The 12,980-nt window shown below is 46.2% G+C and overlaps 1 protein-coding gene across 3 annotated transcripts; it reads right to left on the bottom strand.

Moving 5' to 3' along the window:
* Positions 1-371: 371 nt before the first annotated feature.
* Positions 372-8,239, bottom strand: LOC111150770 (cytochrome c oxidase protein 20 homolog). Of its 3 annotated transcripts, none has more exons than XM_022508362.1 (4): positions 8,144-8,224; positions 1,482-1,596; positions 1,332-1,395; positions 372-640 (listed from the first exon to the last, which is right to left on the bottom strand). In XM_022508362.1, exons 1-4 carry the CDS (start codon positions 8,183-8,185, stop codon positions 508-510), a joined length of 354 nt encoding a protein of 117 aa, XP_022364070.1. In that variant the 5' UTR covers positions 8,186-8,224; the 3' UTR covers positions 372-507. The 3 variants fall into 3 exon arrangements, with proteins under 3 accessions (XP_022364070.1, XP_022364071.1, XP_022364072.1); XM_022508364.1 differs by having other exon boundaries at positions 578-640; positions 1,332-1,391; positions 8,144-8,238; XM_022508363.1 differs by having other exon boundaries at positions 573-1,391; positions 8,144-8,239.
* Between the last annotated feature and the right edge of the window lie 4,741 nt (positions 8,240-12,980).

The following is a 12,980-nucleotide window of genomic DNA, read 5'->3' as shown; positions in this document are numbered from 1 at the left end:
TTAAAAACTACCTGTATCTTTACTTTCGGGGAGATGACCTACCTGTTCTAAGAAATGGAAGAATAGGGTCAAGCAGTGAGTGTTCATTTTTAAAAATAGCAATTTGCAAAGTCAAAAAAAACCCAGTAGTGTTCTTACAGAGGTACTGACTTTAGAAACTGGGAAGTACTGCCTCATTTTTAACAAGGTGCAGTAGTACAGTGATTTGTTTCTAAGAGGAGTTTGGAAATCCAGCAGGAGAGTCTTGTTTATACTCTGGTGTCTGCACCAAGTTCGGCAAGTCCAAAAGATGCTTTCCTGGCAGTAGAGTGAGGACCAGAGCAAGTGTGTGGGCCTTCCTACAAGTGTTTAAAAAAAAAAAAAAAGAAAACTACAACACACACATCTTTTATTTTATGTACTGAAAGTCTGGTGGGACACGCACACACAAGGGTGATCGGCTGCCCTCCATGTGATTCGCACCGACCCCTGCAGCCACCGTCGGGTTTTCAGTGCTTGAGACCCTGCTCAGCTGCCGCTCTTGCTTTGTTTTCTTTCAGGATCAAGGTGGGTACTTTCGTAGAGAATCTGATTTTTAATTCCATCTCTGGCAATTCTTTCCTGGATTCTTAGCTTTGCGTAATTATACCTACAATGGAACCTTACAAGAAAACACAACTGAGTCATCTTTAACAGAAAAGTTCCTCTAGAAACCATTTTGAGATTTGTAGTAACAAAATCTAAGATTACAGATGGTTAACCCAAGACTGTATTAATACAATCGTTCTAATTTGGAGGGCTGTTCTGGAGTGGTTCAGTGTCATTAACAAATCATTAAGATAGGTTTTACCTAAAGTGAGGCTTCTGACCCCATCCAGCTTAGTTTTTCTGGTAGAATCTCCTCCAGTTGGAACCATATATATATACTACGTACTCCTGGCCCTGGCTTTTTTTGCTCAGAACACAGGAAATTCATGCACGTGTTCATCAGGTGTGAGCACATTCTTAAAGGAGGCTTTACAGATGTCATGTCATGAGCGGGAAATGAGAGCATCCGGGGGACCTGAAAGGTTGAGGCCTTCCCAGATTAGAAATTGTAACTTGGTATTGGTGGAAGGTCACGCATTCGTCTGCTCATTTGACAAATGGTACAATGTGTCTGCATATACATACTTGAAAGAGGCATCCCAGCAGTACCATTTTGTAAGGCAAATTTCCATTAAATTAAAAAAAAAAAACATTCCTCGCTGAGGGGGTGGGAGTCTTCCAGTGACAGATTGCTTGGAAAGAGCATGTGCTTGAAATAGATCAATCATGATCCTGGATCTTCTTGAATTACTTGGTACACATACCAGCATCCTAAAGTCACCAAGATAAATCCTCCTACTCCAACATCACATGATCTTCTAATCCTACCTGTCAAAAACCATAACCACCGTAATTAAATTCGACATTAGTCCATTTAGAAAATGTTCATCATACATTAAGAAAAAGATACTCACTAGTTAATAAAAAATGTCCAAGGCCAGCCACAACAGATCCTAATGAACCATACAATACCGAGTCCCGAGCACAGGGAATGTTCTCAACATCTAAAATTCCTAGGAGCTTAAAGGGCTAGGATAAAACAGAAGAGAACCTGGATTGAACAAGTAAATATTTCACTGGTTTGGCAAAGATCACAGTATGTGCTAGGTGATAACCATGAATCTTGGTTTACCATCATTGGTCATCAGGCTTTTGGCCTACAATCTGAATTTTAAGTGGGAAATGTTGAGAACCTGACCAGAAAACCCCATAACAGCAGGGCAGCTTAAACCTAAACCAATTAAATTTGGTGTTAATATTACAAAATTTACTAATTGGTCTGGGGGGTAACAGCATATGCTATTTTATGAGGTCTTTAAACATCTATGAAATGATCTGGGAATCTGGCCATCCCTGGAATGAGCACCATAGTTCTTCCAGTTTGGGGGACACAAAATGGGGAAAGTAGGAATATTCTAACCAGGTTTGCTGATAATAGTAAAGTTAGTAAAGTTTTAAATTCAAGAACTTCACATTTTATTGGTATTAAAAATGTGTGCAGTAGCTCTCCTCTTGTTTCCTTAACTGTGGTGAGAAACTGCACTTGACTGTATTTGAGTCTTTGTTGGTAGACGTGGCAACTACACTTAGGGGAGGGTAGATGTGATGGGAAAAGCTAGAAATCCACAGTTGGGTTTTGTCTCTGCTCTGCCACTAACTGGATCACCTGTAGGATACATGTATTTTTTTAATCTCCGTGGCACACTCTTCTGTAATGAAAGGCATTGGGCTACATGATAAATTCCTTCAAGTGCTAAAATGAATGATTCTAACATTGTTTCTCCGCAGTTTTCATGGGATTTATGGACTTGATTTTCCTGATTAAAAAAAGAAGATACCGCCAGCTTAACCTTCACATGTTTTAATGTGAATGTCAAATGGTACTCTATTTGAGGGCTCTGGGAGGGAAGGACACACTTTTTAAGTCACATTTGTTTCATTGTGGCATTCCCATTAGTAAGGACTTAGAAGACTTAATGAGACTTCCCTAAAACTTGATTTCGTATGAAGCAGGATTTTATGCTAAAACGGGAGGATTGTGTAGGGTGAGGGGATGCCTAGAAAGTAACGGAAAGGGAAAGGAGCCAGAAAAGGCAAGTCCAGTTACAGGCTGAATTACGAAGGATGTTCGACTGTATATTCTCTGGCTGCTTTGGCTCAATCTGCTGCCAGAAAAGACCAAGTGTGATTTGGCTCATAATAAAGCAAAAACTACATATTTTCTTGATTATTCCTTTTTTTTTTTTTTAAAAACTTTTGTCTGTCTCTGTCCCTTCCTCTCCAAACCCCACCCTGACACACAGCCCTAACGTCATTTGGTGGACACAGCAGGTGCTCAGTGTTGCAGGCTTTGACTGTAAAAAGCTCTTCAATGTAAACCTTAGAGGCTGGGGGATTTAATTCTGCTGCTAGGGTATTTTGCTTTATTTAGGAAAAAAAAACCGATAAGTTCGAAAGCCAAGTGGAATACAGTCCTGGCAGGCGGGATGGTCGTGAGCCACTCTGCAGACAGTCGGGCTCCACATTCCAGGCCAGGGCTAACGCCCGCACCTTCAGAGGAGCTTGCTTTCCTAGAGGAAGGCCAAGGTGGTGATTAGTGCCCGCTTTAGGTCTTAGAAGCTAGTAGACCACCACCACCTTCCACCACAGGGGTTGGGGGGGTGGTCCTGAGAAGAAAAGGAACTATCGGGCAGGCCGCTGCAAACACCACACCATAGCTGTTTTGTGTGGCTTCCCTTACATGGCAGAACCCTAGCGTGACCCCAGGGTACCCCCGAATCTGCAGACAAAACATTTGTGGGGCACTTGGACAACATGCTCTTAACCCCAGTTCTTCACAAAGTATAAGTATGCTTGCCAAATACCGAGAGTGCTGCTCAAGTCAGCTAGGACGGCATCTTTCTCAGTCTCGAGGTTTTCATTATCCCTGCCCCCCCTCAGATGCTGACTCTGGTCTGGGATGGGCCACGGTGATCTGAGTTTGAAAGACGTAAGGATTTTTGTTTTTTCTTTCTCCCCCGTGAACCTATCAGATTGAGGAAACCGCTTTTAGATACTACTTAGAAAAATAGTTTTGGGTGCCTGGGTGGCTCAGTTGGCTAAGGCTCGCTATTTTCTGGCTTGGGTCATCCTCTCAGGGTTGTGCGATGGAGCCCTGCATCAGGGTCTGTGCTCAGCGTGGAGTCTGCTTGCGCCCCCCCCCCCCCGGCTCTCTCAAAATCTTTAAAGTGCTTTTAAAAGGTGTTCAAAAATAATCGTAGTTTGGCGTGTCTGGGTGGCACAATGTGAAAAGCGTCTCTTTTTGAGTTCAGGTCATGATCTCAGGGTTCCCAGCTGGAGCCCCGCGTCTGGCTCTTTGCTCAAGGCCAACTGCTAGAGATTCTCCCTCTGCCCCCTTCCCCCTGTGCGCCCTCTAAAATGAATACATCTTTTTAAAAAAATCTGCTTATTTAAAAAGATGCCTTAACAGAAATTACATCTGCTTTTTAAAATGGAACCTTTTAAAGCCCAACATGTGGCTCCAGGCCAAGGGTGCTGCCGCCAGACCCTCTCAGCATTGATCAGCCCCACGCCCAGCAAAACTGGGCTTGCGTTAGCAAGGCAGAAGCTGGGAAACCAGCGCTGATCTGATAAATGCCCTGATTTGGAGGTGGCGTGGTGGTGGTGGGGGGTGCTCCTGCCAGGCCCGTTACATTCCTTGTTCTCAACCTCTCATGTGGCCAGATCTCCAAAACCTGTTCTTTAATTGTCACTTAACCATTTGGTCATAAATGAAAAAACGAGGCTCAGGGAGACGTTTTCCAAAGGTTACACGTCTTGTGGCGGGAGGGGGTGGACAGGACTAAGTACATAACCGTTTCTCTGCAATTTGTATCAAAACTGGGTAGGAACGCAGGCTGACTTAAGAGCATAATCTTCTCTTCACTAGTAGAAAATTCTCGGCCTCCTGGTAAAGTTGGAGTTTAGACTACAGATTACTTAAAAGCAAATACAGGAAAATTAAGCACATACAATGTTTTTAGAAAGTACACTGAACTATAAGTCTCAAATTAATAGAGGGTTCAAGCCATAAATCCCTTTTAAGTAGTTCTATTTATGATGTACGTGTTTCACATTTTTTTTCCCTGCGTAGTCTGCAGTCTTAAGGTTTAACTTCTGCTGTTAACAAACTTAAGCCTTCAACTAATGAAAGTTTAAACTCATAGGCTAAAAAAAAATTTTTTTTTTTCCGGTAAACGACACCCAGCATGGGGCTCAAACTCACGACCCCAAAATCAAGAGTCCAGCCCTCTGCCAACTGAGTCAGCCAGGCATCCTGTGAAGTTTTTAAGCTTAGATTTAGAAAGGCAGATCTTCCAGCTCACCTTGATGGAACTGAAAGATGCTTAAAAGATTTCTAAGCTGGAACATCAATTTAATAATTTAAGGAAATATACTGAATTAGAGCCAGCCCATTTCCCACTGCCAAACATCTCTGCATCAGTGTACAGAGTCCTTCCTCTTGCTGCATAGGGTGAACTGGATCTCTCTCTTTTTAAAAGATTTTACTTGAAATGGAGGGCGAGTGGGGGTGGGGGGGAGGGAGAAGCAGACACTCTTCTGAGCAGAGAGCCGGAGGCAGGGTTCCATCCCAGGACCCTGGGATCATGACCCGAGTGGAAGGCAGACACTTAACGACTGAGCCCCCCCCAGGCGCCCCACTCTTCTATGTAAACCTGGTCCTAACTGCAGTTGATTGCACTGCAGAAGTTGCTTCTAGTCACCCTGTCCTCATCTGCACCATTATTTTTCCTCTCCAGTATAAACAAAAAACTCTCTTGACGCTCCTTCCCTCCATAAGCCTCCTAAGCTACTATCCCATTTCTCTGCTCCCTTTCACTGCAAAACTCGTTAACCTACGTGTTAGAAACCTGTTTAAGTCCCTTCAAAGAGCATTTATCCCTCCACTGCACCGCAGCAGCTTGGTCCAGATCAACACATGGCACAGATAATCATTTGTTTTTGAAACATTTTCTTGGCTTCAAAGAGGACGAGGCTTCCTGGGTTTCCACCTCACTGGCCATTCCTAGCAGTTTGGCTTCTGTTCCCTCCTCTGATGACCTTTCAGTCTGAAGAGCTGCCCTGGCCCGCTCAGAAATGCAGGCTTTCAGTTACATGCCATTTACACGACGATGCCTGCCAATTTGGTAAATCACATCTAACCTCTCCCAAGTGTTTTGTCTTCTAATTCATTGGTCTAGCGACACCTTTTGTATGTCAAAGAAGCGCCTTGAACTTAGGATTTCCAATTAGAATTATTTTTCAGGCATCACTACTCACCGAATTTGCATACCAAAACCCTAGGAGTCATCCTTGATTTCTTCCATCAAACCCATGTTCAGTGCTCCAGCAAGTCTGGGATATACCAGAACCGAATACAGCTGGAACTGAACCACTTCTCACCTCTGCTGCCGCTACTCCCAGACTACCATGGTCTCTCACAGTATCTTAAAAGGTCTCGATTCCACTCAGATGGCTGGATCATGGTCCTCTGAAAACCCTCCATGCCTTACAACTGCTGGAAGGCCCTGCCGGACCTGACACCCACCCTCCTTGACCTAGCACCCATCCTCCTTTCTCGTATCCCTCTTTATCTTGTCTTCTAGTCCTCGTACACTGGCGCTCCTCTGACAAAACGAGACCTAGCACGTGTTGCCTTTCTCCAGGATCTCAGCATGGTTGGCTCAGTAAATGAAATTGTGATTTCCTGTTTGATTCCTGCAGTAGAATGTGAGTTCCACAAGGAACATTTCGCCTGTTTTGATCAAGGCTGTATCTTTAGCTCCTAGTTTAGTGCCTGATACTCAGTAGATACATAAACCACTTTTTTCAGTGGGTTTATTAATAAATTTAAAATTTACCTACAGCACCTTCCTGGTAGGCATGTACCAAATTTCGTATTTTAAAGTTTCCTGGAGAGTAAAGAATGGGAGCAGAGTTTTTGAGGGTTAGTTCTGTCAGTTTGATAACTGCAGGCTTCCTTCTCTGACATTACCTTGGGCTACTAATTCAGTCCTAGCTTATGATATATAAATTTTATAATCTCCTTAGTGAGCTTTGATACTAGTATTTCATGAGCAATTTATAAGTCTTTGGTTGTTTTTTTCTTTAACCTCACCAGACAAATCTGGTCAGTGCCCAGTTTTAGGGCTTGTACCTATCCATTTCACCAACCACAGTATTTTGTTTTACTAATGATGAACCAATTAGGTCATTATTATTATACTTTCCATTTTTTTGACTTTTAATGGCTAAACCATACTTCTGATCCTTAAATGATGGCAGTTATCTCCTATCAAAGGCGATAACCAGACACAAGAGGGATAAAAGCCCCGTTTATATAGTTATGGTGCCTCTTGAAATAAGCCACTTTTAAGTAAGGACACACTTGGTTACATTAAGCATATTCCAAGTAATATTTGAGGCATGAAAAACAAAAGATACCAATAGCGTCAAAACCGACACACTGTTTTGATTTTGAATCTGGAAATTATCCAGTATTTGTTCATATTAACCATTTGATCTTGGTGAAATTTAAATGTTAAAGTCCCCAGAAAAGCAGTAACTTTGAATAAATAGCAAAATTTTCAAGCTGGAGAGCGCATATTCTGTAATTGTAGATTAGGTGCATTCTGGCACATAGCGGGTCTTGAGTCAATACTTGTGCATCCCTGATCCACTGTTAACATCTTTATAAGCTTACCACTGGAAAACGGCTTTTTTCCTATTTTCTGAACATCTACTATCTGTTCAGCACTGAGGTGGTAAATTGGGTTCCCTTAAGGAGCCCAAGGAGCAGATGACAGAAATCGGGGACTTGCTGGAATGATGCAGCCAAGTAAGGCGCCAGGGAGCTGGGTGGGGGTGGAACAGTCGCATTTCAGTCTACGCTGGGGAGTCAGGAGCGCCCCCCGCTCCCGGAGAACGCGCCCTCCCTTCGCGGCCCACCGTCTCCAAAGCCTCTGGAAAGTAGACGAGCCGGACACAGGCTGACAAGGGCTTGGTCAAGGGCTTGAGCCGGACACAGGCTGACAAGGGCTTGGTCAAGGGCTTTACGGTCCAGGCCAAGGAACTCGGGTTTTATCCCGGGAGCCACGGGCTGTGGCGACTGGATCTTACGCAGAGAGGTGGAATGGTGCGGTTTACAGGTCAGCGCACTGAAAGGGAAACCCCTCCGCTTGACATCCGCTCCTCCCGCTCAGGATCTAACCCAGGTTTTCACTGCTCGACAGCACTTCTGGGTCCCTCCGTGTTAAGTACACCGCATCAGCCTGTCCTCCGGGAGCTCGGAAACCACGCTCCCCCGGCGCCAGCCCCTTCCAGCGCACAGCTCTCCCGCCCGGGGCTTCATTCCCCCCCTTCCCCCAGGCCCGGCGAGGGAGCTAAAGCGTGCCGGGGTGGGGACGGAAACTGTCTGGAGCCCGCGACGCCGGAGAAGCCAGGCACGGGGCCCGGCTCGGGGTCTGCAGCCCGCCCCCCGCCCCCCGCCCCCCGCCCGAGCGCCCCGCGCGCTTCGCGCGCCCCACCGCCCCGTTACCTTCCCTTTGGCGGGCTCGCCGGGGTCTGACGCGGCGGCCATGGGCTCCGGTGGGTGCCTGCGGCCCCGCCCCGCCCGCGCCGCGAGCGGAAGCCCCGCCAGCCCCGCCCCCGCGCGCCGGCCGCCATTTTAGGGAACGTTTCTGCGTCTCTGCAGTGGCCGCGCCGGGCAGGCTCCTGGCCTGTGGGGCCATCTCCTTTGTTCAAACTAACGGGTGACGGCTTCTCCCTAGCGGGCCCTCCGTAGCCCGGGAAGCCGGAGCCGAGAGAGGAGAACAACGCGTGAAACACCCCTGCACCAGGATCCTCGGCGGGGCGGGGGCGAAACAGCGCCCTGGAGCCTCGAGCCTGTGCTGCTTCCCGCCCCAACCCCCTCCTTCCGCCCCAACCGCCATTTCTACCCGTCGGCCGCGGGCTCGCGCCCGCGTCCCTGGACGCCGGGCGCGCGCGCGGGGCGGGGCCGGACCGGGGCCGCGGCAGGGGCGGGGGAGCGGGCGCGCCGCCGCCGCTTTGTCCTGCGCGCGGGCCCTGCGGCGGGGTCGGCAGCCCAGCCCGCCCCCAGCCCTGGCCCACCGGCCCGGAAGTTGCCCTCCGCTCGCTCGCGGCCCGCGTCCCCTGCGTGTCCTTTGTCCTTCCGGCCCCAGGCCGAGCCGTGGGTACCCCCGGCGGCTCCCCAGCGCCGGCAGTTGTGTAGCCCCGAGCGCCTGTCCCTTGCACTTCAAGGTCCCGCGCCCGCCCGCCGCCTCCCCTTTTCGCTCCATGACTTAGCGGCTTTAAAATAGCGCCGCCCCGCTCGCCCGAAGGAGACTGGGGACAAAATGGAGGGCGCGCTCGGGGGCGGACGTGCGTCAAGGCGTCCGGGCCCCAGCGCGGGGCTAGAAGGCCCTTGCGGACGGGGGCTCCGGGGCGGAAGAGGCCGGGAGGCGGCTCTGTCCGCGCCCTGGTGAGGGCCCGGCGGTGGGCGCACGCCTCCCGTCCTCTGCACCTTGTGTCGCGCGGCCCGCCTTTGTGCCCTTCCCGGGGCGCGTCCGGGCACGCGTCTACGCGGCAAGCGCGCCAGCCATGTGGCAGTGCCGGTCGCCCCGTTTCGGCTCGCCACCTCGCCTTCGCCTGACACCTTTCTGCGGTCCGGGTGCGCTACGCGGTGGACGACTGGTCCGCGCGAGTGGCTGACGGTCCGCCGAGGGCGGGAGGAGCTCCGGGGAGCTCGGACAGTTCTGCAGAGTGTTGCGCACCCCTGCGCTCCTGCTCTGGGGGTTCTCCCGGGACTGCCGGGCTAAGGTGCTTTGAGCTCTTGGTCTGGAAGGTTCCACTCCGTAGAGGAGAGAGGAGTTCTTTTGAAGCAATTCCTAATTACCTCGTAAAGGAAGGAGAACTGGAAAAGTACCAGGTGAAACACCTAGAGCATCCTGTTGTATTTCTTACGGTGGCTTCGAAGATTGTAAACCTCTGTTTGTGAGAACTGTAAACTCCTTCTTCAAAAAGTATTTTTATATATGTTTTTTATATTAAAAGTTTTATTTTCACAGAAATTGCCTGCATGTTTGTTTTTCACAGTTTACAGAGTGGGGAAGTAAAAAACGTCTTCCACTCCCACCCTACCCTCCTCCCCTAAGGTAAACTCACCAGTTTTGGTGTGTCTGTTTCCAAAATATTCCTTTTTCTCCTTTTTTTTTTTTTTTCTTTACTAAAACAACGCTGGGATTTAGGATACAAAGCGGAAGTCTCTCCATGCCACACGTGCCCCTCTTCGTGCGGCTCCCTGTGTATGTATCTTTGCATTCAATACTTTTTACCATTGAACTCTATGTTGGCAATTTTTTTCATGCAAGTAGGTATAGATTTTCTCATTCATTGTAAAGGCCGTTCATCAGTTCTTCATCAAACCTCATCTTCCTTCTGATTGACATATAGAAAACACTAATCCCCCCCCCCCCAAAATAGAAAAAAGAAAAACTTCAGGAGCCTTTTTATGCTTGTATCTGTGTGCACCTGTTCGAATATTTCTGTAGGGTGGATTTCTGGAAGTGGCCTGATCGGAAGAGGGATGCACATTAAAAAATTGAATATGTACTGCTAAATGGTCCTCCAAAAATACTGCCAATTTACATTCCCAGTGACAATGTATGAGAGTGCCTGTTTCCTCAAACTTTTTAACACCGCATGTTTGGTTTTAAAATTTCTGCAGATCTGATGGGTGAAAAGTCGGGTCTTACTGCCTTAAACTTTCCTGATTACTACTGTGGGTGAGCACTCTTTCAAATGTTGATTGGTAATTCTTTTTCCAAGAATTTGTGTAACAGTTTTGTGCGTTAAAATTTTTGGTTGTGTATGTGATTTCCTTATTAGTTGATAGCAGCTCTTTATGGTTTTGGCTTTTAACTCATGAGTTATTTCTATTCACTTACTGTTAATTTAGTTTATGGAGACTTAAACTTTTCTTTGAATAATGGAGTCTAGGGGTGCCTGGGTGGCTCAGTGGGTTAAAGCCTCTGCCTTTGGCTCAGGTCATGATTGGGATCTAGCCCCGCATAGGAGCCTGCTTCCTCCTCTCTCTGCCTGCCTCTGCCTACTTGTGATCTCTGTCAAATAAATAAATGAAAAAAAATCTTAAAAAATAATAAAAAATGGAGTCTAACCAATTTTTTATGACTTTACATCTTGTGTCTTGCTTGTAAGCCTTGACTCCCATAATTTATTTACTTATTTAAATATTATTATTATTTAAATGTTTTATTTATTTGACAGACACAGCGAGAGAGTGAACGTAAGCAGGGGAGTGAGAGAGAGAAGCAGGCTTTCTGCTGAGTAGGGAGCCCAATGCAGGGCTTGATCCCAGGACCTTGGGATCATGACCCCAGCCGAAGGCATCCCAGTGATTAAGCCACACAGGCATGCCCTGACTCCCATAATTTAAAAATGCTCTCATAATTTTGAAAATGATCCTCATATGCTCCCTTTCTCATTAATAATTTTAATCGCTTACGTCTTATTTCTTAAAAGATCAACTTTTGGCATTATTGACCAAGGTTTTTATTTTATCTTTTTTCTAGCTTTTAGAATTGACTCCTTAGTTCATTTATTCTCCATCTCCTTAACCAAGAAAGATGTTATAAAATTTCCCCTGAGAATCATTTTATCCCATGTTATCTCATAGATTTTGACAGGCAATGTTCCTATTAACCTTTTTTTCTTAAAATTTTAATAGTTTCAGCTTTTCTTCCTGAGTAAGTGTGGCTATGGTTTTGGAATTAATTTTTAGTTTTTTGGTTTTGTTTTACACTGTGGCATTTTTATTTCTACTTTTTGCAATTTATTGATTTGTGTATGTTACCTAGCAGATCATTTTGTACGTGTTCCATAGGTAAATTTGAAAACAGTGTGCCCGCATCGGGCTCTCTGCTCAGTGGGGAGCCTGCTTCCCCCTCTCTCTGCCTGCCTCTGTCTACTTATGATCTCTGTCAAATAAATAAATAAAATCTTAAAAAAAAACCAAAAACTGTGTGTTCTCGGTATTAGCATTAAGTTAAGGTTATTATAATAGCATAATGGATGTAAATATATGGATATAGAAACTATTAATAGTATAAAATTAAACTTATTATCATTCAACCATCTTTTTATATGGTAAGGGTTTTTGCTTTGCCAGCAACAGACTCGGACTCTAATCAGCTTAAACAAGAAATGTACTGGGAAGATGTCAAGAAATTTACCGAACTGATAAAAAGTTGAAAAGCCAGCTCTAGGAAAGGACAGCATCTGGGACAGCTATGGGGGTCCCAGAAGCAAGAAGTAAAGAGTAAAGTGATTCTTCAGGATAAGAGTGACAGCAAGGAATCATCGTGATACAAGGAACCAAGATGCTGGACCTGTTCAGCCTTCCTCCCGCCATGGGGCTTCCTTCATCAACGGCGCTGTTGTGAGACTTCTGGTTTGTTTGGCCATGGACATGGACGTAGGACCCTGAATGAGGTGGTGCTTCAGTATAGTGGGTGGAGTGAGCCCGGAAAAACTCCTCTCCCTGTTCCTTCCCTCATGGTGGCTATAAACCCTTTGGCTCACTGCCCAGAGTCTGTGCTTTCATTTTCTCAGCTGGGAGAGAGCATCGGCTCTCAGTAACCCCATCCTGGAGAGCTACGGTCGGTGGTCTGCAGCACGATGGTGGGAGGGAAAGGGGAATATCATTTCAGGGGTTTGGCAGGGCTGTACGGGCAAAACTCACCTTTCGAAGTTCTCTCTCAGGCTGTTGGGTTATTTTTAAACTGGGTGTGTTGGGTTTAATAATCAATCTGATTGCAGTTCCTCTGTGTCATCAGGAAATTCCTATAGTCCTGGTCTGCTGCTTGTGCATCCTCCTATCTTTCCAGAAAAGGTACCGCGTTATCTTTCTATTCCTTTCATCATTTCAAAAGGTTTCAGAGAAAGGAGTGGTAAAAAGTTGTTCTGTCAGACCTCTATAATGTTCATAGCCGAGCCATGTAGAGTACTAGGATTCTATTTCTTTTCTTGTGAAACTTTTTTTTTAGAGTTAATAATTGCTTTATTTGTTTAATTTTGTTAGAGCTAGGTCTTACTGGCTCTTTTCTGCATAAGAAATCTGAATTTCATCATATAATACTTGGTTCTTGGAACAGATGAATATTAGGTGCTCATTTCGTTTTCGTAATGACTCTTGAGAGCTGGTAGTGAGCATCTCTTGTCAACTGTTCAATGACTTTATGTTGGTAGCTTAAAATCAGCTATAATGGAAGTATTTATGCCATGGAAATCAACAAATGCTACAAATCAGGGCTTTTTTCTTTCTTTTTTTCCCTTCAGAGTGGTTTACTGATACACCA

The sequence above is a fragment of the Enhydra lutris genome, unplaced genomic scaffold (genome assembly GCF_002288905.1).
Source record: "Enhydra lutris kenyoni isolate GAN:26980312 unplaced genomic scaffold, ASM228890v2 scaffoldscaffold24, whole genome shotgun sequence".
NCBI lineage: Eukaryota > Metazoa > Chordata > Mammalia > Carnivora > Mustelidae > Enhydra > Enhydra lutris.
The sequence above is the reverse complement of the archived record's forward strand: the minus strand, read 5'-3'. Positions and strand labels throughout refer to the sequence as shown.

What these genes read in the sequence shown, in the direction of transcription:
- LOC111150770 (XM_022508362.1), bottom strand. Translation starts at nt 8,185, where the DNA reads ATGGCCGCCGCGTCAGACCCCGGCGAGCCCGCCAAAGGGAAG. An exon ending in TGGACATTTTTTATTAACTA is followed by an intron (nt 1,396 to 1,481) that starts GTGAGTATCTTT and finishes GGTTTTTGACAG; the next exon opens with GTAGGATTAGAAGATCATGT. An exon ending in TTGGTGACTTTAGGATGCTG is followed by an intron (nt 641 to 1,331) that starts GTATGTGTACCA and finishes TTTTCTTGTAAG; the next exon opens with GTTCCATTGTAGGTATAATT.